This window comes from Bufo gargarizans, chromosome 1 (genome assembly GCF_014858855.1).
Source record: "Bufo gargarizans isolate SCDJY-AF-19 chromosome 1, ASM1485885v1, whole genome shotgun sequence".
In the NCBI taxonomy this organism is placed as follows: domain Eukaryota; kingdom Metazoa; phylum Chordata; class Amphibia; order Anura; family Bufonidae; genus Bufo; species Bufo gargarizans.
Window position 1 is genome coordinate 36420529 of NC_058080.1, and position 25550 is coordinate 36446078.

Below are 25550 nucleotides of genomic sequence, written 5' to 3' on the forward strand. Positions count from 1 at the left end.
GTGCACCTCGTCACTCTCTCCCGTGCTCCCGGATTGTAGCCAGGGTGTATAGGTGGATGTTGCTCTTTTCTGGACCCTGTGGTGCTTTTTGCCACCACGTCAGAGTTTCCCCCCGTTGTGTTGGGTGGTCTTCCTAAAAAAGACTTAGATGACTCATCAGTTGAGTCTAAATCGCAAGTTGTAAAGCCAAAATGACCCTGCTCAAATCTTCTCCCCTTGCCCCTTCGTCTAGGCCCAGTCTATTGCGAGGTTGTTGATTCTGCCAGGTATAAATCCGTCCAGACTGGTAATCTTCCAGATCGCGGTGCCACTTATCCCTTTTGGTCTTTTCGACCTCCGATTTGTGTCGTTGCAGATGTTGGGCATTTTTTTCTTTATGAGCTACAAAATCATCTGTAGACAATATCGCCTGTATCTGCTCCTCCAGCGTAGACTTGATAATGTCTACCTCTTTGTGCAGGTATTCGATGTTGGGTAGCATCAGCTCAAAGGAATATTTATTGTTGACCAGTTCGAACTTCTTGCAGAATTCCTCATTATTGGGGAAGAGGTTTGGGCGGAGGTGATAGGTAGGGTTCTATTCATGTTCGACTCAGTATAGACATGGTTTATATTTTGTTTAGATCACCATGTTCACTTGTCTATTTATCACACATTTGTATTGTGTATCTGATACATTATTTAGTCTGGTCCCGCTGGATTGTATTACTCTTTTTCCCATATCCACCATACTCGATTGGCCATGTTTTATAGTGGTTCGACCGGGTTAAGTGTCTGCTTAAATTGAGTGGATACTTTACCTGGGGTGATTGTCTACGTGAGAGACATGTTTTGGTCCCCATAGACACACATTTTCGAACCGTGAGGTCTAGGGATAGGACCTTTCAGTTGGCCATAGATTCCATTTGTGCTAAGTACCTTACGCTCGACACGTGATCATCATGTGACTTGATGACACAGGATGCACGTGATTGACGGCCTTGCGCGATGACGTAACTGACATGCGCATTGTGATTGGCCAGACGCCGAGATGGATGGGCACACGTCCAGCGTGACTGAACGCTGAATATATGTATCAGGTATAGATTTATTTCATTATACGAAGCATATGGCCGGATTACACTAGGCCAGTGATGGTGAACCTTCTACAGATCGAGTGCCCAAACTGCAACTCAAAACTCACTTATTTATCGCAAAGTGCTAACAAAGCAATACACCCTGAATACTACAGGCCAGTGTAGTATATCCTCCAGGTACTTTATCATTTAGCTATAATAGCCTGCCTGCATTCAGTGCGCTGCCTGTGCCGTTCATAGTGCACCCTGCGCCGATGATGGCAGGAAAAGTCTAAGGCATATTGGTACAGCATAGACTTTTTCCAGGGTGCGGGTGCCCACAGAGAGAGCTCCAAGTGCCGCCTCTGGCACCCGTGCCATAGGTTCGCCACCAGGGCCGGTGCAAGGATTTTTGCCAACACAACAAAGCTACATTTTGGCGCCCCCCCCCCCTCCTCGCAGATCACCTGGCCCTGGTCCCGTCTGCAGCAGCTGCTTCTCCTCTGTGTGGTCCTGGTATCTTCTCTCTGCTTCAGACAATCGCTGGTTTGAGGACCGTATTTTTCACCCTCTAAGACACACCTAGGTTTCAGAAGAGGATAATAAGAAGAAAAAAATTCCATTATACCTCAGGTCAGACCAGCAATCAGACCCCCAATGTTAATCAGACCTCAGCTCACAGCCCCAGTCAGACCCCCAATGTTAATCAAACCTCAGATCAGACCCCCATGTCAGACATCAGCCCCCATCCATCAGCCCCCCATGTAAGCCATCATGCCCCCATGTCAGTCATCAGCCCCCCATGTCACATTTTTCCGCCCTCCCCCAGGGTGCGCCCTAAGGCAGCCGCTTGGTCTGCCTTATGGTAGCACCGGCCCTGTTCGCCACCACTGTACTAGGCTGTTTATACTAAATGGGCTGAGCTCTTTAATGATTGGCTCCAACTTTTGGTGGCAGTGGTCACCTATATGTATTTAATATTGCCAGTTTTTACCCTTTGTATACTGCGTAGCCGAAACGCCGTACTTTGTGTGTGTGCAGAGCGGCGGTGTCAGTGTAACGCTGTATAGATAGCGGCGGTGTCAGTATAACACTGTATATAGAGAGCGGCTGTGTCAGTATAACACTGTATAGACAGCGGCGGTGTCAGTGTAACACTGTATAGACAGCGGCGGTGTCAGTGTAACACTGTATAGACAGCGGCGGTGTCAGTGTAACGCTGTATAGACAGCGGCGGTGTCAGTATAACGCTGTATAGACAGAGGAGGTGTCAGTGTAACACTGTATAGACAGCGGCGGTGTCAGTGTAACACTGTATAGACAGCGGCGGTGTCAGTGTAACACTGTATAGACAGCGGCGGTGTCAGTGTAACACTGTATAGACAGCGGCGGTGTCAGTGTAACGCTGTATAGACAGCGGCGGTGTCAGTATAACGCTGTATAGACAGAGGAGGTGTCAGTGTAACACTGTATAGACAGCGGCGGTGTCAGTATAACACTGTATAGACAGCGGCGGTGTCAGTGTAACGCTGTATAGATAGCGGCGGTGTCAGTATAACACTGTATATAGAGAGCGGCTGTGTCAGTATAACACTGTATAGACAGCGGCGGTGTCAGTGTAACACTGTATAGACAGCGGCGGTGTCAGTGTAACACTGTATAGACAGCGGCGGTGTCAGTGTAACGCTGTATAGACAGCGGCGGTGTCAGTATAACGCTGTATAGACAGAGGAGGTGTCAGTGTAACACTGTATAGACAGCGGCGGTGTCAGTATAACACTGTATAGACAGCGGCGGTGTCAGTGTAACACTGTATAGACAGCGGCGGTGTCAGTGTAACACTGTATAGACAGCGGCGGTGTCAGTATAACACTGTATAGACAGCGGCGGTGTCAGTATAACACTGTATAGACAGCGGCAGTGTCAGTGTAACGCTGTATAGACAGCGGCGGTGTCAGTATAACGCTGTATAGACAGCGGCGGTGTCAGTGTAACACTGTATAGACAGCGGCAGTGTCAGTGTAACGCTGTATAGACAGCGGCGGTGTCAGTATAACGCTGTATAGACAGAGGCGGTGTGACACCAGTGGCGTACCGCCCATAGAGGCAGACCACGCCACTGCTATGGGGCCCGCGGCACTGGGGGGCCCGTAGCGCAGATAAGGCCCCGCCCACTCATGACCTGCAGCCGGCTATGCGGCTGCTTTTCTCCCCAGGGCCCCCCCCATGTTTAGCTGAATCGCCTCCCAGAGGCGCGGCTAAGGCCCTAGACACCCGCCCCCCTCCTCAGCGCCGCGCTCTGACTGCAAATACCCGATCTTCCTCTCGTCGGCGTCCCAAATCCCGCGCAGGCGCAGTGCCGGCGATTGCCTGCGCCTGCGCTCTGATAATACGGCTGAGGGCAACAGCTTCAACATCGTCACTGGGCATGCGCCGAGCCCAGTGACGATGTTGAAGCTGTTGCCCTCAGCCGTATTATCAGAGCGCAGGCGCAGGCAATCGCCGGCACTGCGCCTGCGCGGGATTTGGGACGCCGACGAGAGGAGGATCGGGTGTTTGCAGAGCGCAGCGCTGAGGAGGGGGGCGGGTGTTGAGGACTTAGCCGCGCCTCTGGGAGGCGATTCAGCTAAACATGGAGATGTTAGAGTTTTCATATTTAGGCGGGCACGGCACTTCAGAGGGGCACCGTTCCTGCATTTGCATATCCTAAGAATCGATTTTTAGAAGAAAGGACAAGACTGACATGGAAAAGAAGAACACAGATGGAAAAAAGGTACTTTATTAAACATGGATCCATGAGTACCTTTTTTCCATCTGTCTTGTTCTTTTGATTGTGAGTCTTGTCATTTCTTCAAAAAATCGATTGTTATGATATGTAAATGACGCTGTAAGGAGCCCAGAGGGGCGTTATTCTTTCTCCACGGTGCCCAGGAACGCCCCTCTGAAGTGCCGTGCCCGGCTAAATTTGAAAACTAATAACGCCTCCAAGTTCATCTAAATCGCCTCCCAAATCCGATCCTCCTCTCGCTGGCATCCCAAATCCCGCGCAGGCGCAGTGCCGGCGATTGCCTGCGCTATGATAAGATGACTGACGGCACTGCGCCTGCGTGGGATTTGGGATGCCGGCGAGAGGAGGATCGGATTTGGGAGGCGATTTAGATGAACTTGGAGGCGTTATTAGTTTTCAAATTTAGCCGGGCACGGCACTTCAGAGGGGCGTTCCTGGGCACAGTGGAGAAAGAATAACGCCCCTCTGGGCTCCTTACAGCTTCATTTACATATCATAAGAATCGATTTTTTGAAGAAATGACAAGACTCACAATCAAAAGAACAAGACAGATGGAAAACAGGTTCTCTGTTAAACATGGATTCACGAAAAAAAAATTGGGGGTAAATTGCTAGTGACAGATTCCCTTTAAGGCAACTTTCACACTTGCGTTCAGAACGGATCCGTTTGCATTAACATGAACAAAAAAAACTAACATTTTTTTTTTTGTTCATGATAGTGCAAACGGATCCGTTTTGACTTTACATTGAAAGTCAATGGGGGACGGATCCGTTTGAAAATTGAGCCTTACTGTGTCAACTTCAAACTGATCCGCCCCCATTGACGTCCATTGTAACTCTGGACGGATCCGTTTGCCTCCGCACGGCCAGGCGGACACCCGAACGCTGCAAGCAGCGTTCAAGTGTCCGCCTGCTGAGCGGAGGACAGACGGAGCCATACTGATGCATTCTGAGCGGATCCGCATCCACTCAGAATGCATTAGGGCTGGACGGATCCGTTCGGTGCCGCTTGTGAGAGCCTTCAAACGGAACTCACAAGCGGAGACCCGAACGCAAGTGTGAAAGTAGCCTAACATGGCACCCCAAATAAGGAGACCTGCAGGCTGCAGCAGATATCCCATGTGACAGGTCACCCCCAGGAAACCCCTAACAGTTTCTGTAGGTCATGTATAAATGTATTTAATGGGGGTGTGGCATGGGAGGAGCAAAGTCAGGAAGTGGGAGGGGCCATGGTGGGTAGTGGGCGGGGTTAAGGGGCCCAATTCAGATTTTTGCTATGGGGCCCAGTGATTCCTATGTACGCCTCTGGCGGTGTCAGTATAACACTGTACAGACAGAGGCGGTGTCAGTATAACACTGTATAGACAGCGGCGGTGTCAGTGTAACACTGTATAGACAGCGGCGGTGTCAGTGTAACACTGTATAGACAGCGGCGGTGTCAGTATAACACTGTATAGACAGCGGCGGTGTCAGTGTAACACTGTATATAGAGAGCGGCTGTGTCAGTGTAACACTGTATAGACAGCGGCGGTGTCAGTATAACACTGTATAGACAGCGGCGGTGTCAGTGTAACACTGTATATAGACAGCGGCGGTGTCAGTGTAACGCTGTATAGACAGAGGCGGTGTCAGTATAACACTGTACAGACAGCGGCGGTGTCAGTGTAACACTGTATAGACAGCGGCGGTGTCAGTGTAGCACTGTATAGACAGCGGCGGTGTCAGTGTAACACTGTATAGACAGCGGCGGTGTCAGTGTAACACTGTATAGAGAGCGGCGGTGTCAGTATAACACTGTATAGACAGAGGCGGTGTCAGTATAACACTGTATAGACAGAGGAGGTGTCAGTATAACACTGTATAGACAGCGGCGGTGTCAGTATAACACTGTATAGACAGCGGCGGTGTCAGTGTAACACTGTATATAGACAGCGGCGGTGTCAGTGTAACACTGTATAGACAGCGGCGGTGTCAGTATAACACTGTACAGACAGAGGCGGTGTCAGTGTAACACTGTATAGACAGCGGCGGTGTCAGTGTAACACTGTATATAGAGAGCGGCGGTGTCAGTATAACACTGTATAGACAGAGGCGGTGTCAGTGTAACACTGTATAGACAGCGGCGGTGTCAGTATAACACTGTATAGACAGCGGTGGTGTCAGTGTAACACTGTATATAGAGAGCGGCGGTGTCAGTATAACACTGTATAGACAGCGGCGGTGTCAGTGTAACACTGTATAGACAGCGGCGGTGTCAGTGTAACACTGTATAGACAGCGGCTGTGTCAGTATAACACTGTATAGACAGCGGCGGTGTCAGTATAACACTGTATATAGAGAGCGGCGGTGTCAGTATAACACTGTATAGACAGCGGCGGTGTCAGTATAACACTGTATAGGCAGCAGTGGTGTCAGTATAACACTGTATAGACAGCGGCGGTGTCAGTATAACACTGTATAGACAGCGGCGGTGTCAGTATAACACTGTATAGACAGCGGCGGTGTCAGTGTAACACTGTATAGACAGAGGCGGTGTCAGTATAACACTGTATAGACAGCGGCGGTGTCAGTGTAACACTGTATAGACAGCGGCGGTGTCAGTATAACACTGTATAGACAGCGGCGGTGTCAGTATAACACTGTATAGACAGAGGAGGTGTCAGTATAACACTGTATAGACAGCGGCGGTGTCAGTGTAACACTGTATAGACAGCGGCGGTGTCAGTATAACACTGTATAGACAGCGGCGGTGTCAGTGTAACACTGTATAGACAGCGGCGGTGTCAGTGTAACACTGTATAGACAGCGGCGGTGTCAGTGTAACACTGTATAGACAGAGGCGGTGTCAGTGTAACACTGTATAGCCTTAGTGTACTTAGACAGAGGAGGTGTCAGTGTAACACTGTATATATAGAGCGGCGGTGTCAGTATAACACTGTATAGACAGCGGCGGTGTCAGTGTAACACTGTATATAGAGAGCGGCGGTGTCAGTATAACACTGTATAGACAGCGGCGGTGTCAGTATAACGCTGTATAGACAGCGGCGGTATCAGTGTAACGCTGTATAGACAGAGGAGGTGTCAGTATAACACTGTATAGACAGCGGCGGTGTCAGTGTAACACTGTATAGACAGAGGAGGTGTCAGTGTAACACTGTATATATAGAGCGGCGGTGTCAGTATAACACTGTATAGACAGCGGCGGTGTCAGTATAACACTGTATAGACAGCGGCGGTGTCAGTGTAACACTGTATAGACAGCGGCGGTGTCAGTGTAACACTGTATAGACAGCGGCGGTGTCAGTATAACACTGTATAGACAGCGGCGGTGTCAGTGTAACACTGTATAGACAGCGGCGGTGTCAGTGTAACACTGTATAGACAGCGGCGGTGTCAGTGTAACACTGTATAGACAGCGGCGGTGTCAGTGTAACACTGTATAGACAGCGGCGGTGTCAGTGTAACACTGTATAGACAGCGGCGGTGTCAGTGTAACACTGTATAGACAGCGGCGGTGTCAGTGTAACACTGTATAGACAGCGGCGGTGTCAGTGTAACACTGTATAGACAGCGGCGGTGTCAGTGTAACACTGTATAGACAGCGGCGGTGTCAGTGTAACACTGTATAGACAGCGGCGGTGTCAGTGTAACACTGTATAGACAGCGGCGGTGTCAGTGTAACACTGTATAGACAGCGGCGGTGTCAGTGTAACACTGTATAGACAGAGGCCGGTGTCAGTGTAACACTGTATAGACAGCGGCGGTGTCAGTGTAACACTGTATAGACAGCGGCGGTGTCAGTGTAACACTGTATAGACAGCGGCGGTGTCAGTGTAACACTGTATAGACAGCGGCGGTGTCAGTGTAACACTGTATAGACAGCGGCGGTGTCAGTGTAACACTGTATAGACAGCGGCGGTGTCAGTGTAACACTGTATAGACAGCGGCGGTGTCAGTGTAACACTGTATAGACAGCGGCGGTGTCAGTGTAACACTGTATAGACAGCGGCGGTGTCAGTGTAACACTGTATAGACAGCGGCGGTGTCAGTGTAACACTGTATAGACAGCGGCGGTGTCAGTGTAACACTGTATAGACAGCGGCGGTGTCAGTGTAACACTGTATAGACAGCGGCGGTGTCAGTGTAACACTGTATAGACAGCGGCGGTGTCAGTGTAACACTGTATAGACAGCGGCGGTGTCAGTGTAACACTGTATAGACAGCGGCGGTGTCAGTGTAACACTGTATAGACAGCGGCGGTGTCAGTGTAACACTGTATAGACAGCGGCGGTGTCAGTGTAACACTGTATAGACAGCGGCGGTGTCAGTGTAACACTGTATAGACAGCGGCGGTGTCAGTGTAACACTGTATAGACAGCGGCGGTGTCAGTGTAACACTGTATAGACAGCGGCGGTGTCAGTGTAACACTGTATAGACAGCGGCGGTGTCAGTGTAACACTGTATAGACAGCGGCGGTGTCAGTGTAACACTGTATAGACAGCGGCGGTGTCAGTGTAACACTGTATAGACAGCGGCGGTGTCAGTGTAACACTGTATAGACAGCGGCGGTGTCAGTGTAACACTGTATAGACAGCGGCGGTGTCAGTGTAACACTGTATAGACAGCGGCGGTGTCAGTGTAACACTGTATAGACAGCGGCGGTGTCAGTGTAACACTGTATAGACAGCGGCGGTGTCAGTGTAACACTGTATAGACAGCGGCGGTGTCAGTGTAACACTGTATAGACAGCGGCGGTGTCAGTGTAACACTGTATAGACAGCGGCGGTGTCAGTGTAACACTGTATAGACAGCGGCGGTGTCAGTGTAACACTGTATAGATAGCGGCGGTGTCAGTGTAACACTGTATAGACAGCGGCGGTGTCAGTGTAACACTGTATAGATAGCGGCGGTGTCAGTGTAACACTGTATAGATAGCGGCGGTGTCAGTGTAACACTGTATAGACAGCGGCGGTGTCAGTATAACTGACTGCTGCGCTTAGGGTTGCACCCGGCTGGTATTTTAGTGTCTCTGCCGGTATTTTTCTTTGTTACTAATGAGACTCCCACTGAGAGCGCTCATTACTACAGCCGTTACCTGCCCCCGCACCCTGTTGTTAATTAAAAAAATCAAATCCCTCCCCTCCTCCATTCGCGCTGCTGACTGCAGGACAGGACCTGTGAGACGTCAGCAGCGCGAGTATATGGAGGAGGGGAGTGATTAGTTTTTTTTGTGTGGCAGAAGCAGAGAAGGGGGCATTACTAGTCCTGGGGGGCACTAATTGGGCATTACTAGTCCTGGGGAGGCACTAATTGGGCATTACTAGTCCTGGGGGGCACTAATTGGGCATTACTAATCCTGGGGGGCACTAATTGGGCATTACTAGTCCTGGGGGGCACTAATTGGGCATTACTATTCCTGGGGGGCACTAATTGGGGCATTACTATTTCTTGGGGGGGGGGGCACTAATTGGGGCATTACTATTTCTTGGGGGGGGGGCTCATGGGGGCATTACTATTAGTAAGGGGCACTAATGGGAGTATTACTATTCCTGGGGGGCACTAATTGAGGCATTACTATTCCTGGGGGCCCTAATGGGGGCAATACTATTACTGGGGGGCACTAATGGGGGCAATACTATTACTGGGGGCACTACTATTACTGGGGGGCACTAATGGGGGCATTACTATTACTGGGGTCACTACTATTACTGGGGGCACAAATGGGGGCATTACTATTACTGGGGGCACTAATGGGGAATTACTATTACTGAGGGGCACTAATGGGGGCATTACTATTACTAGGGGCACTAATGGGGGCATTACTATTATTGGGGGCACCTTAATGGGGGCATTACTATTGCTTGGGGGGACTCATAGGGGCATTACTATTACTGGGGGCACTAATGGGAGCATTACTATTACTGGGGGCACTAATGGGGGCATTACTATTGCTTGGGGGACTCAAAGGGGCATTACTATTAGTAGGGGGCACTAATGGGGGCATTACTATTAGTAGGGGGCACTAATGGGGGCATTACTATTCCTTGGGGGGGACTTATGGGGGCATTACTATTACTGGGGGGCATTACTATTAGTAGGGGGCACTAATGGGGGCATTACAATTCCTGGGGGGCACTAATGGGGGCATTACTATTCCTAGAGGCACTAATGGGGGCATTACTATTCCTGGGGGGCACTAATGGGGGCATTACTATTAGTAGGGGGCACTAATGGGGGCATTACTATTCCTGGGGGGCACTAATGGGGGCATTACTATTACTGGGGCACTATTCCTGGGGGGCACTAATGGGGGCATTACTATTCCTGGGGGGCACTAATGGGGGCATTACTATTAGTAGGGGGCATTACTATTCCTGGGGGGCACTAATGGGGGCATTACTATTCCTGGAAGCCACGTTATGACGGCGTCTGTGTGAAGCCACGCCCCTGCCCTATTTGGGGTGTGACTTAACTTGGCCGTACTTTTTGCCGGGATAGTTGCTAACCATAGCTGCACTCAATAAAGTTGTACAGTTTGAATGTCAGTTGGAAAGGGACTCTCTTCTTATAAAGCCGCGCATACGGTGGATATGTAGCAATTTGGAGATTTAGGATCCAGACGCCAGAGATGAAGGGGGTTGTAGTTGTAGTGGCTGCCATGGATGAAGCGCAGGCTGTGGATCCGGCTCTCCCATTGGCTGTCGGTCTCGCTCTAGCTCCTCCCACTTGCTGTTCGGCGTCTGAGGTTAAACAACTTGCACGCTGTGATTCTATTTGTGGGCGGGGCGGACGCACGTGGCTGTGATTCTGGGCGGGGTTTTATATTGAGAGGCGGAGCTGATGATTCCGTTACTCAGAGCGCGGCAGCAGCAGCAGCATCCAGAGAGAGCGGAGCGGTACCGGTCGGTGTGTACACTGCTGCGTTATGTCCTACTGGCTGGGCTGCCTTATGTCTGACTATATGCTGTTCTATACTAGTATATACTCTGTATATGCTGTGCTATACTGATATATACTCTGTATATGCTGTTCCATACTAATATATACTCTGTATAGGCTGTTCTATACTGGTATATACTCTATATGCTGTTCTATACTAGTATATACTCTGTATAGGCTGTGCTATACTGGTATATACTCTGTATAGGCTGTTCTATACTGGTATATACTCTATATGCTGTTCTATACTAGTATATACTCTGTATATGCTGTTCTATACTAATATATACTCTGTATAGGCTGTTCTATACTAATATATACTCTGTATAGGCTGTTCTATACTAGTATATACTCTGTATATGCTGTGCTATACTGATATATACTCTGTATATGCTGTTCTATACTAGTATATACTCTGTATAGGCTGTTCTATACTGATATATACTCTGTATAGGCTGTTCTATACTGATATATACTCTGTATAGGCTGTTCTATACTGATATATACTCTGTATATGCTGTTCTATACTAGTATATACTCTGTATATGCTGTGCTATACTGATATATACTCTGTATATGCTGTTCTATACTAGTATATACTCTGTATAGGCTGTTCTATACTGATATATACTCTGTATATGCTGATATATACTCTGTATATGCTGTGCTATACTGATATATACTCTGTATATGCTGTGCTATACTGATATATACTCTGTATATGCTGTGCTATACTGATATATACTCTGTATATGCTGTGCTATACTGATATATACTCTGTATAGGCTGTTTTATACTAGTATATACTCTGTATATGCTGTGCTATACTGATATATACTCTGTATAGGCTGTTCTATACTGATATATACTCTGTATAGGCTGTTCTATACTGATATATACTCTGTATAGGCTGTTCTATACTGATATATACTCTGTATAGGCTGTTCTATACTGATATATACTCTGTATAGGCTGTTCTATACTGATATATACTCTGTATAGGCTGTTCTATACTGATATATACTCTGTATATGCTGTTCTATACTGATATATACTCTGTATATGCTGTTCTATACTAGTATATACTCTGTATATGCTGTTCTATACTAGTATATACTCTGTATATGCTGTGCTATACTGATATATACTCTGTATATGCTGTTCTATACTAGTATATACTCTGTATAGGCTGTTCTATACTGATATATACTCTGTATAGGCTGTTCTATACTGATATATACTCTGTATATGCTGTTCTATACTGATATATACTCTGTATATGCTGTTCTATACTAGTATATACTCTGTATATGCTGTGCTATACTGATATATACTCTGTATATGCTGTTCTATACTAGTATATACTCTGTATAGGCTGTTCTATACTGATATATACTCTGTATAGGCTGTTCTATACTGATATATACTCTGTATAGGCTGTTTTATACTAGTATATACTCTGTATATGCTGTTCTATACTAGTATATACTCTGTATATGCTGTGCTATACTGATATATACTCTGTATAGGCTGCTCTATACTGGTATATACTCTGTATAGGCTGCTCTATACTGGTATATACTCTGTATAGGCTGTTCTATACTGGTATATACTCTGTATAGGCTGTTCTATACTGATATATACTCTGTATAGGCTGTTTTATACTAGTATATACTCTGTATATGCTGTTCTATACTGATATATACTCTGTATAGGCTGTTCTATACTGGTATATACTCTGTATATGCTGTGCTATACTGATATATACTCTGTATAGGCTGTTCTATACTGGTATATACTCTGTATAGGCTGCTCTATACTGGTATATACTCTGTATAGGCTGTTCTATACTGATATATACTCTGTATAGGCTGTTTTATACTAGTATATACTCTGTATATGCTGTTCTATACTGATATATACTCTGTATAGGCTGTTCTATACTGGTATATACTCTGTATATGCTGTGCTATACTGATATATACTCTGTATAGGCTGTTCTATACTGGTATATACTCTGTATAGGCTGCTCTATACTGGTATATACTCTGTATAGGCTGTGCTATACTGATATATACTCTGTATAGGCTGTGCTATACTAGTATATACTCTGTATATGCTGTTCTATACTGATATATACTCTGTATAGGCTGTTCTATACTGGTATATACTCTGTATATGCTGTGCTATACTGATATATACTCTGTATAGGCTGTTCTATACTGGTATATACTCTGTATAGGCTGCTCTATACTGGTATATACTCTGTATAGGCTGTTCTATACTGATATATACTCTGTATAGGCTGTTCTATACTGGTATATACTCTGTATAGGCTGCTCTATACTGGTATATACTCTGTATAGGCTGTTCTATACTGATATATACTCTGTATAGGCTGTTCTATACTGATATATACTCTGTATAGGCTGTTCTATACTGATATATACTCTGTATAGGCTGTTCTATACTGGTGTATATACTCTGTATAGGCTGTTCTATACTGGTGTATATACTCTGTATAGGCTGTTCTATACTGGTATATACTCTGTATAGGCTGTTCTATACTGGTATATACTCTGTATAGGCTGTTCTATACTGGTATATACTCTGTATAGGCTGTTCTATACTGGTATATACTCTGTATAGGCTGTTCTATACTGGTATATACTCTGTATAGGCTGTTCTATACTGGTATATACTCTGTATAGGCTGTTCTATACTGGTATATACTCTGTATAGGCTGTTCTATACTGGTATATACTCTGTATAGGCTGTTCTATACTGATTATATACTCTGTATAGGCTGTTCTATACTGGTATATACTCTGTATAGGCTGTTCTATACTGGTATATACTCTGTATAGGCTGTTCTATACTGGTATATACTCTGTATAGGCTGTTCTATACTGGTATATACTCTGTATAGGCTGTTCTATACTGGTATATACTCTGTATAGGCTGCTTCTATACTGGTATATACTCTGTATAGGCTGCTCTATACTGGTATATACTCTGTATAGGCTGCTCTATACTGGTATATACTCTGTATAGGCTGCTCTATACTGGTATATACTCTGTATAGGCTGCTCTATACTGGTATATACTCTGTATAGGCTGCTCTATACTGGTATATACTCTGTATAGGCTGCTCTATACTGGTATATACTCTGTATAGGCTGCTCTATACTGGTATATACTCTGTATAGGCTGCTCTATACTGGTATATACTCTGTATAGGCTGCTCTATACTGGTATATACTCTGTATAGGCTGCTCTATACTGGTATATACTCTGTATAGGCTGCTCTATACTGGTATATACTCTGTATAGGCTGTTCTATACTGGTATATACTCTGTATAGGCTGTTCTATACTGGTATATACTCTGTATAGGCTGTTCTATACTGATATATACTCTGTATAGGCTGTTCTATACTGATATATACTCTGTATATGCTGTTCTATACTGATATATACTCTGTATAGGCTGTTCTATACTGGTATATACTCTGTATAGGCTGTTCTATACTGGTATATACTCTGTATAGGCTGTTCTATACTGGTATATACTCTGTATAGGCTGTTCTATACTGGTATATACTCTGTATAGGCTGTTCTATACTGGTATATACTCTGTATAGGCTGTTCTATACTGGTATATACTCTGTATAGGCTGCTCTATACTGGTATATACTCTGTATAGGCTGCTCTATACTGGTATATACTCTGTATAGGCTGCTCTATACTGGTATATACTCTGTATAGGCTGCTCTATACTGGTATATACTCTGTATAGGCTGCTCTATACTGGTATATACTCTGTATAGGCTGCTCTATACTGGTATATACTCTGTATAGGCTGCTCTATACTGGTATATACTCTGTATAGGCTGCTCTATACTGGTATATACTCTGTATAGGCTGCTCTATACTGGTATATACTCTGTATAGGCTGCTCTATACTGGTATATACTCTGTATAGGCTGCTCTATACTGGTATATACTCTGTATAGGCTGCTCTATACTGGTATATACTCTGTATAGGCTGCTCTATACTGGTATATACTCTGTATAGGCTGCTCTATACTGGTATATACTCTGTATAGGCTGCTCTATACTGGTATATACTCTGTATAGGCTGCTCTATACTGGTATATACTCTGTATAGGCTGCTCTATACTGGTATATACTCTGTATAGGCTGCTCTATACTGGTATATACTCTGTATAGGCTGCTCTATACTGGTATATACTCTGTATAGGCTGCTCTATACTGGTATATACTCTGTATAGGCTGCTCTATACTGGTATATACTCTGTATAGGCTGTTCTATACTGATATATGCTCTGTATAGGCTGCTCTATACTGATATATACTCTGTATAGGCTGCTCTATACTGGTATATACTCTGTATAGGCTGCTCTATACTGGTATATACTCTGTATAGGCTGTTCTATACTGGTATATACTCTGTATAGGCTGCTCTATACTGGTATATACTCTGTATAGGCTGTTCTATACTAGTAGAGATATTTCTATAGACTGCTACATATACTGCACTATGTACTACTAGATATGATGTTATACTGTTATACGTGTGTATGTACTACTGTAATATGCTATAATACTGCTATATACTACTGTACACTTCCATACTGCTGTATTATTATACCACCATCCGTTCCCTGACGCTGTACATTATAGGAGCGGGGCACAGACCTGATATAACGGGTTACAGGCGGAGAGAGCCCGCGAGGCTTACAATCTACCAGGGTGATGACCCCTCTGTGCTCGGCAGTATTGTGTGGGGTATACACTGTGGAGATACAGGGTCTGCTGCAGAGCATCTCACAGGGTGATGACCCCTCTGTGCTCGGCAGTATTGTGTGGGGTATACAGTACACTGTGGAGATACAGGGTCTGCTGCAGAGCATCTCACAGGGTGATGGCCCCTCTCTGTGCTCGGCAGTATTGTGTGGGGTATACACTGTGGAGATACAGGGTCTGCTGCAGAGCATCTTACAGGGTGATGACCCCTCTCTGTGCTCGGCAGTATTGTGTGGGGTATACACTGTGTACATACAGGGGTCTGCTGCAGAGCATCTCACAGGGTGATGACCCCTCTCTGTACTCTGCAGTATTGTGTGGGGTATACACTGTGTACAGGGTCTGCTGCAGAGCATCTCACAGGGTGATGACCCCTCTCTGTACTCTGCAGTATTGTGTGGGGTATACTCCATGTACAGGGTCTGCTGCAGAGCATCTCACAGGGTGATGACCCCTCTCTGTACTCTGCAGTATTGTGTGGGGTATACTCCATGTACAGGGTCTGCTGCAGAGCATCTCACAGGGTGATGACCCCTCTCTGTACTCTGCAGTATTGTGTGGGGTATGCACTGTGTACAGGGTCCACTGCAGAGCATCTCACAGGTTGATGACCCCTCTCTGTACTCTGCAGTATTGTGTGGGGTATGCACTGTGTACAGGGTCCACTGCAGAGCATCTCACAGGTTGATGACCCCTCTCTGTGCTCGGCAGTATTGTGTGGGGTATACTCCGTGTACAGGGTCTGCTGCAGAGCATCTCACAGGGTGATGACCCCTCTCTGTGCTCGGCAGTATTGTGTGGGGTATGCACTGTGTACAGGGTCCGCTGCAGAGCATCTCACAGGGTGATGACCCCTCTCTGTGCTCGGCAGTATTGTGTGGGGTATACTCCATGTACAGGGTCTGCTGCAGAGCATCTCACAGGGTGATGACCCCTCTCTGTGCTCGGCAGTATTGTGTGGGGTATACACTGTGTACAGGGTCCGCTGCAGAGCATCTCACAGGGTGATGACCCCTCTCTGTGCTCGGCAGTATTGTGTGGGGTATACTCCATGTACAGGGTCTGCTGCAGAGCATCTCACAGGGTGATGACCCCTCTCTGTGCTCGGCAGTATTGTGTGGGGTATGCACTGTGTACAGGGTCCGCTGCAGAGCATCTCACAGGGTGATGACCCCTCTCTGTGCTCGGCAGTATTGTGTGGGGTATACTCCATGTACAGGGTCTGCTGCAGAGCATCTCACAGGGTGATGACCCCTCTCTGTACTCTGCAGTATTGTGTGGGGTATGCACTGTGTACATACGGTGCTGGGCTGTCGTTCGGTTGCTGACACCCTCTTACCTGGTGCCCCTGGTCTGTGACTAGGCTGCAGGGAGCGGAGAGGGCAGGTGAGAAGAGGCGTCCCTATAATTCACATCAAGAATGCACCCAAAAGTATAGACAGACCCCAGTATAACTGCAGTCCTCCCATCTGCCCCCACATATTCCAGAGCAAATCGCACTCTGCTCATTCTCTGGCTTGAGGACCTTCACAGATACTGTCATGTGACTACAGGTCCTTATACAGTAAGAGGTACTGCACAGATAGTCATGTGACCATTATACTGGAGACACTGTCCTGGATCCTGCAGGAGGTTGTACTGTGCGATACTCCATTATACTGGATCCTGCAGGAGGTTGTACTGTGCGATACTCCATTATACTGGATCCTGCAGGAGGTTGTACTGTGCGATACTGGATCCTGCAGGAGGTTGTACTGTGCGATACTCCATTATACTGGATCCTGCAGGAGGTTGTACTGTGCGATACTCCATTATACTGGATCCTGCAGGAGGTTGTACTGTGCGATACTCCATTATACTGGATCCTGCAGGAGGTAGTACTGTGCGATACTCCATTATACTGGATCCTGCAGGAGGTAGTACTGTGCGATACTCCATTATACTGGATCCTGCAGGAGGTTGTACTGTGCGATGCTCCATTATACTGGATTCTGCAGGAGGTTGTACTGTGCGATGCTCCATTATACTGGATCCTGCAGGAGGTTGTACTGTGCGATGCTCCATTATACTGGATCCTGCAGGAGGTTGTACTGTGCGATGCTCCAGTATACTGGATTCTGCAGGAGGTTGTACTGTGCGATGCTCCATTATCCTGGATCCTGCAGGAGGTTGTACTGTGCGATACTCCATTATACTGGATCCTGCAGGAGGTTGTACTGTGCGATACTCCATTATACTGGAGACACTGTCCTGGATCCTGCAGGAGGTTGTACTGTGCGATACTCCATTATACTGGATTCTGCAGGAGGTTGTACTGTGCGATGCTCCATTATCCTGGATCCTGCAGGAGGTTGTACTGTGCGATACTCCATTATACTGGATCCTGCAGGAGGTTGTACTGTGCGATACTCCATTATACTGGATCCTGCAGGAGGTTGTACTGTGCGATACTCCATTATACTGGATCCTGCAGGAGGTTGTACTGTGCGATACTCCATTGTACTGGATCCTGCAGGAGGTTGTACTGTGTGATACTCCATTATACTGGATCCTGCAGGAGGTTGTACTGTGCGATACTCCATTATACTGGATCCTGCAGGAGGTTGTACTGTGCGATACTCCATTATACTGGATCCTGCAGGAGGTTGTACTGTGCGATGCTGTATATGTGCACTGTCAGTGACGCCCATGTCTCTGTGTCTATTGCAGGTCCAGTCATGGAGTGGTTCAGCTCAGCAGATGTGCGCCAGTTACTGCACAACAAGTATGTTGTTGTCCTTGGAGACTCCAGTAAGTGACCACGTCCTGTAGGTGCTCTGTACAGTCCTGTACCCCTCATGTGCAGAGCATTGCTCCAGTAGGTACTGTGTACAGTCCTGTGCCCCTCATGTGCAGAGCATTGCTCCCGTAGGTGCTGTGTACAGTCCTGTACCCCTCATGTGCAGAGCATTGCTCCCGTAGGTGCTGTGTACAGTCCTGTACCCCTCATGTGCAGAGCATTGCTCCAGTAGGTACTGTGTACAGTCCTGTGCCCCTCATGTGCAGAGCATTGCTCCCGTAGGTGCTGTGTACAGTCCTGTACCCCTCATGTGCAGAGCATTGCTCCCAGTATCGGGGCTGATGGCTCCGGGCTCCTGTCTTTCAGTTCAGAGATCCGTCTACAAAGACCTGGTGAAGATGCTGCAGGACGACGCGTTTCTCTCCGAAGCCCAGCTGAGAAAAAGGGTGAGCGTCCTAATAATATCAGCACTGCTGTTATGTTTCACTCTTCGGCATTCTCTTGACATGCTCTGTGCAGCTGTGGACCCTGCTCTGTGACCTCCCATAAGATCAGCATGCTCCCTTCCTGACATCCTCTGTGCTGCTGGTCATCGTTCAGCCATTGTATGTGTTTTCTCTGCAGGGGGAGGAGACATTCCAGAATGACGCTCTGGTGGAGGGCGGAGTGCGGAATGGAATGCACAATGGGACCACTTTCCGAGAAGTGCGGCAGTACCGGAGCGGCCACCATCTTGTACGCTTCTACTTTCTGACCCGCGTCTACTCTACTTACCTGGAGAGCGTACTGTCGGATTTCCGAAGGGGCCCCCAGCCCGATGTGCTGATGGCTAACTCCTGCGTCTGGGATGTCAATAGGTGACTGCCGCATTTCAGTGTAGCCGCCATATTGATAAGATGGATCCTCACCGTCCTCATCTCCTGCAGGTACAACGACAAACATCTGGAGGCTTACAAGACCAACCTGGACACGATGTTCCAGCGCCTCAAGGAGGTGCTGAGCCCCAAATGCCTCATCATATGGAACATGACCATGCCAGTCGGATTCAAGTATAACGAAGTCCCAGAGGTAACTGCGCCAATGTTTGTGTCAGGGAAGATGGGCCACCTGTATGGATATAGCAGGCGCCATGTTGGCGCTGTGATGGAACCGAGCATGGGGCTTCATCCTTGTGGCATAGACATCCGAGGAGTTTTCATGCCCATCTGTCTGAGCAGGAGCCCCCTGCCTGATCCTGCCTGAAGAACGTGCATTGGGTGGGGGATTCCCTGTGTCAACACGTTGGGCGTTGCGGTCCGGTTGTGCGGGGATTGGTGCTTATATTTACCCCCATGTAACCCCTTTGCTGTTCTGGGTTTCTGTCTCCAGTGCATGGTACACAACCTGCGGATGGACATTGTGGAGGGGAACTTCTTCAGCGCCACTTTGGCGGATTTGCACAAGCTGGACGTTCTGGACATGCACTATCACTTCCGCTGCAACTTGCGTCTCAGATGCAAGGATGCCGTCCACTGGAACCAGGTGGCTCATCGGAAGTACACCCAGATCCTGCTGACCCACATCGCACAGGCCTGGGGGGTGGAGGTGCCAAAGGGAAAGATGCCGGAAGGTGAGTGTTGCTACTCCTCACATTGCTTCCTCTGGTCTAAGGAGCTCACAGTCTGGACTCTTTAAATCATAATCTATTGTTGTGCAAAGTGACGTAAACGAGCTCTGCTACATCTGCTAGTCTCATAACAACCTTCTCTTTTTTTTTCTCCCCCTTGTTTTAGGTTATAATATTCACACTGCGCCTCATGACTCGGTTGCATTGAGAAAAGCTCCTCATCCAAAGCTGCCCCCCAAAATCAAAAAGCGATGCAGCCCGGGTAAGATTCCATTGCTTCCCACTCCCAGCGGGGCAGTTATGGGATCACAATACACTGGGCTGAGGCTGTTGTGTGCTGGGGTCACAATATGGGGGCAGCAGCTCATAGTCCCATTGCCTGTCTCTGCAGGGACCACATATATCCCGGGATACACATCTTTTGATGGTAATGGCATTAACGCCATACCTGGTGAGTATCACTGCTTCCTACTTCTCTATGGACATACCCAGCAATGTTGTATGTAACCTGTGCCCTCTACCTGCCAGGTCTTCTGTGCCCCGAGTTCTACACTGATGAAAAACTCATCAATTCAGATGGTGAGGACTGAGCACAAGACATCTCCCTTGTCTCCTCTTGCGCAGTCATCGCCCTTTCCCTGTCTTCTCCTCATCCATCCTCCTCTTTTTCTTCCTTGTCCTCCTTCTCCTCTGCCATATCCTGTCCTTTCTATTCGCCTTTATCATCTTCTTCTCCCCTTCCTCCTTCTCGACCCCCCCTCTGCCATGTTGTCTCTTCCTTTTCCTCTGTGTTCTCTCCTTCCTCTTCTTCTTATCTGCCAGTCGTCTTGCAGTGCACCACCGCTGCCTCTCGTCTTTCTCTGCTCCTCCTCCGCCTCCTCTCTTCTTCCTCTGCTCCTCCTCCGCCGCCTCTCGTCTTGCTCTGCTCCTCCGCCGCCTCTCGTCTTGCTCTGCTCCTCCGCCGCCTCTCGTCTTGCTCTGCTCCTCCGCCGCCTCTCGTCTTGCTCTGCTCCTCCGCCGCCTCTCGTCTTGCTCTGCTCCTCCGCCGCCTCTCGTCTTGCTCTGCTCCTCCTCCGCCGCCTCTCGTTGGTGTAGAAGTTTGAATGACATATGACTAGCACTCGGTGAGACCTACCAAATAGTTGCCGAGTGGGTCAGAGAAAAGTCTTGCCAACATCTGCACTCCAGTGTCACAGGGTGTCCACCTGTGATGTGACACACATATAAATAGAGGTGTCACTGTGTATATCTGTATATATCCTGTATACTGGCTCCAGTATTCTGATGGTGTTTTCTGTGTTTTCAGCTGCGTCGCCCTTTGTGACCGACAGCCCACTACTGACTGCTAACATAACCCCTGGCTATTTCACTCCTCCCTCAGGTAATAAATGCAGTCACTGTCCACAGGGGTGATTTATAGGAGTGGGGCGCTTCAGATTTGAAGTCCGCTTCCTCATGTGCTGCTATTTTGGGGGGGGGGGGGTGGAGAGTGACAGCGCCACAGAATGACCCTCCCATACTTGTAGCCCATGTGGAGTCCTGTCCTCTTCTTTAAAATCTCCCAAAGGAGACCTCCTCCACTAAATACCCTAATAGGATCTTACCCCAGTTACGTGGATCATATGAGGTGTCTCTTCACGGCCACACACAGAATCTCAACTAAAAGCCGCACTATTCCCCAGGGGCGACTGCCATAGACTGTGCAGGAAAATTTCCCGATGTGCTGATGCTCAGGGGGCCACCCAAGCCCTCCTCATGGTTGCTGGCCAGGTACATAATGATCTTATGCTCTTGGCATTAATGGAGGAGCTTCAGGCACTTAGCCCCTGACCAGGAACTGCAGGTGCCCTACTGAATTCAATGGTGTCCCCATCCTCAGGACAGTAATACAGTTGAATACTGCGGCGTGGGCAGCAGAATTTTGTGCCGCACTGTGGTATTTGGTTCTGCTGGGGCGATATTTTGTGCTGCACTAAGGTTTTGCTGGTCCCTGCCTACTTGTGTTGCCCCGTCTTCTGTCAGTCCGGCTCCGCTTACAACATGGGGCCACGTTTAGTTTTTAGTTTTTTTTTCCAGGGCCACTTTATAGCCCGGGCAACTACTAATACCAGCAGCACCACTCCCACTCTCTCAACCGCTACCGCAAGCAGGACTGCCAGAGGGTGGCCACAAAACCTGATCCCTGGTGTGTGGAGGGTGGTGGAAGAAGGATGTACTTGGCCATTAGAGGATGCCGGAAGTGGTTTCCAGCTATGCCTCTCGTGCCGTCAGGAACACCTGCTGCTCCACACGTTCCGTTCTGGACATGAAGTTTCCGCTTTACATGTCGGGCTCTTTCTGAAGATTAGTTTCATAAATCCTATGGCGCTCTACCATCACATCCAATATTCCTCACTCTTATGTTTATCGCCTGCCTTTAACTCTTTCATTGCTGACACTCGGTACGGCATCAGGCAAAGCAATTTCCGTGCAAGTTCTCATGACATGTATCTGCCATGCCATTCATATTCTTCTCCTGAATGTCTCCAACAATGATGGGGGAAATGAATACGAATTGTCTTGGAACTGGCCAACGATCCTGTGTTAGGGTCCACACCAAACATGTACCGACTTGTGCTGGATCAGGAAGGTCTGGAAATGGACCCAGAAACAGCCCTGTCCATACAATGGCCTCCTCTGTCAGATATGTCATGGTGGACTCACTCTCAGAACTACTGCCCTCCACATAGAGAATCACCCGCCGGGCCAGACGGAGATGACGAGATTTACACAGCTGTGGTAAAACGAAACCTGAGCTCTGATTGGTTATGAAAGCTGAGCTCTGATTGGTTGCTGTGGGCAGACACTTGTACTGCAGCCTGAACCATTACCCTGTATAAACCACACAGCTGAGCCGGGCGCTGGCTATACCACACTCAGAACCACTACTACTCCCACCAACCTCACTACTACTCACACTAGACTGTCCAGGGTAGTTGTATTGTTCCTTTCACCTCATGTAGAGAGTGTGAGAATTTTGTTGTGCTCGCCCTTCATTGATTTTCTGGAGATCAGGTGAAAGGATCGGGACACTGACCTACAGCGAGGGTGACCCATGGACATAGAGGCCCTTGAGGCGTCATATTCTGTTCCTCATTTATCTGTATCTGGGAAAGCTGGGTTACTGGTGACCCATATGGTATTACAGCGGCTGTGGGGGTTGCAACCAGGTTTCCCAGACGTCTCAATGGCAAATCTACTGAATTACGAGAGCTTTACTGACAGGTTTTATGCTCCAAATATTATTATTATTTTTTTTTTTTTTTATATTTTTTATATTAAATTGATATTAAATCATGTGTACAGGGAGTTCAGATGTTGGGTGGAGTTGTCCTTTCATCCTCATGGCCTGTGCTTATTAATAAACCCCATCCTCTCTTCTTCCAGGTCCTAGGCTCTCCAGTCATCCATTTGCTGGAGGGAACTTCCTGGTCCCCAGCTTGCCGCCGCACCCCAGCTTCATCCCCTTTCCCCCCTATGCCCCGTACCCACAGCAAGACTGGAATGTGAAGATCACATCGAGGAGGGTGCTGAAACAGAGGACGGGCTGGACCCATCCATACCCTCGCCCTCCAGCGTACGCGCCTAGGATCTACTGACCTCAACCATCCGGGTACTCGGGGTCTGCTTCCTGTTCACAGGGACTGCTGCGGTTCTGTACAGGACCTGGTGTCACATGACACGTTTGCACTATACTGCTGTTGTTGCATTTTTTGCACTTTTTGTTCTAGAGTGAAAGTTTTTTTTATAGTTTCTTGCACGGAAGTACTCAGGATGATTCATAGTATTGATAAATTATTCACTCCCTGAAAAGTTTGTTCACCCTGCTAATGTTCTATTACTATAGGGGTCGCCTTGTTATAATATTGCGGCAATGATGATATGGTGCATTGACCTCTCACCCCCTGTCCTGTGTCTCCACAGAAAATATTCACCCCACCCCCACCTCCCATGTTGCTGCTGTGGGTGATATTTTTGTTAGTTTTTGCACTTTTTGATGAGGTTGAAGGTCACTATGTGTCTCTTACATTTCACTTCATATGTTTGGTCGTTCATATATATGTGTGTGTGTGTGTGGGGCCAGCAGAGTAAATGGCGGCACCCCTGTGGCCAAGGTACCCTGTATGTCGCTGAGTATGAAGGAGCTGCAACCGCCTGAGGTTCCGAATGCTGCCTTCACACTGTCCTGTTTTTGTAAAAAAAATTATTTTTTACGTTTTTATATATTGTTACTTTTATTATTGTTCACTTTTCCTGCCTTTGGAATAAAGTTTATTCAAAGCGGAGAAGAAATTTTTGTTCTTTATGTACTGGTTCATAAAAAACAATGTGAGACTACAGTGTAGACTGACACAACACATCAGAGATGTATATTCACTTTTCTGTGTGTTCCCACATTTACATACTTTGCTGTCCTGGGTTTGGAGGAACCAAGTGGTCATCCTGAGCTAAAGATAAAGGAGTAGAATAGCAGCTTTGCAGTGAAAAATGGCAAACCAAAAGTGATGAGAAGGGAGAGGAACTGTATTATGGCGCACGTAAAGCAATGTCCTGTGTGGTGGCTCTCGCTTTTGGACCTCCATGTCTGTCGTAGAGATAATATGAAGCGGGCAGAAGGAGAGTCTGATGTGGTTCCCGCTCCCGTGATTTTATACTTAAAGGGGTTCTGCAGTTTGTTTAAACTGATGATCTATCCTCTAGATAGATCATCAGCATCTGATCGGCGGGAGTCCGACACCTGGGACCCCTGCCGATAAGCCGTTTGAGAAGGCAACGGCGCTGGCAGTAGCGCCGCAGCCTTCTCGCTGTTTACCGCAGGCCCAGTGACCTCACGACTAGTATCAATGGCCTGGGCGCGGCTAAGCTCTGTTCACTTGAATGGATGTCACTAGGCCTGCGGTAAACAGCGAGAAGACCGCGGCACTACTGCCAGCGCCGCTGCCTTCTCAAACTGCTGATCGGCACTCAATGCAGAACCCCTTTAAAGCATCTTTATGTATTGTCTGTTTCTTGCGGGAATCATTCACGATAGTCCTGATTGAGTGAAGACTGCAAGAGCATATGTCGTCTTCCCCCCTCTGAGGCCCCTGGAAGACCCCTGTATTCAGTAGGAGAATGGGAGGAAACTGAAGAACTTACTTGTGTATGTTAATATTGTGAGTCAGTGACAGGCCTCATATATGAAGGAAGATATGTGTCTCCTAGAATGGTGCAGGAAAACTATTAGAGGAGATGCATGTCATGGTTTGCTGTGGTTAACTTGAGACGTGCCACCAAGGTGCCCGGCCTTGGTGGAATGTAAGCCAGTATCTAGTGTGTCCAGTAGTATAGATAGTGGACGCTGTTGGTACCTAGTATAGCTGGTATCAGCTAATCCGGGCCTGGCTTTCATTGGGAATAAGCAAAGACCTGTGTGGGTGCTTATTCCCCACGATCCACTCCGGGTTTCACAGGTGGCCCATGTCCACTGTTGTGAATTTAAAAAGTCAGCATCATGAAGCAGGGTGCGTCTGTA

General features: G+C 47.5%; 1 protein-coding gene across 7 annotated transcripts; it reads left to right on the forward strand.

Moving 5' to 3' along the window:
* The first annotated feature begins 10710 nt into the window (after nt 1–10710).
* On the forward strand, nt 10711–24273 carry LOC122924710 (PC-esterase domain-containing protein 1A-like). 7 transcript variants are annotated; one of them, XM_044276189.1, is made up of 10 exons: nt 10711–10749; nt 18321–18401; nt 18757–18836; nt 19015–19247; nt 19317–19458; nt 19759–19999; nt 20163–20447; nt 20525–20575; nt 21303–21377; nt 23423–24273. In XM_044276189.1, exons 2-10 carry the CDS (start codon nt 18329–18331, stop codon nt 23632–23634), a joined length of 1392 nt encoding a protein of 463 aa, XP_044132124.1. In that variant the 5' UTR covers nt 10711–10749; nt 18321–18328; the 3' UTR covers nt 23635–24273. The 7 variants fall into 7 exon arrangements, with proteins under 7 accessions (XP_044132124.1, XP_044132495.1, XP_044132039.1 ...); XM_044276440.1 differs by lacking the exon at nt 10711–10749 and having other exon boundaries at nt 18252–18401; nt 20163–20258; nt 20388–20447; XM_044276560.1 differs by lacking the exon at nt 10711–10749 and having other exon boundaries at nt 17990–18401.
* The last annotated feature ends 1277 nt before the right edge of the window (nt 24274–25550 follow it).

Bases quoted from the DNA above. Each gene is read 5' to 3' on its own strand.
- LOC122924710 (XM_044276560.1), top strand. From the start codon at position 18,269: ATGCTGTATATGTGCACTGTCAGTGACGCCCATGTCTCTGTGTCTATT. The intron at 20,000-20,162 runs GTGAGTGTTGCT...CCCTTGTTTTAG, and splicing joins AAAGGGAAAGATGCCGGAAG to GTTATAATATTCACACTGCG. The intron at 20,576-21,302 runs GTGAGGACTGAG...CTGTGTTTTCAG, and splicing joins AAAACTCATCAATTCAGATG to CTGCGTCGCCCTTTGTGACC.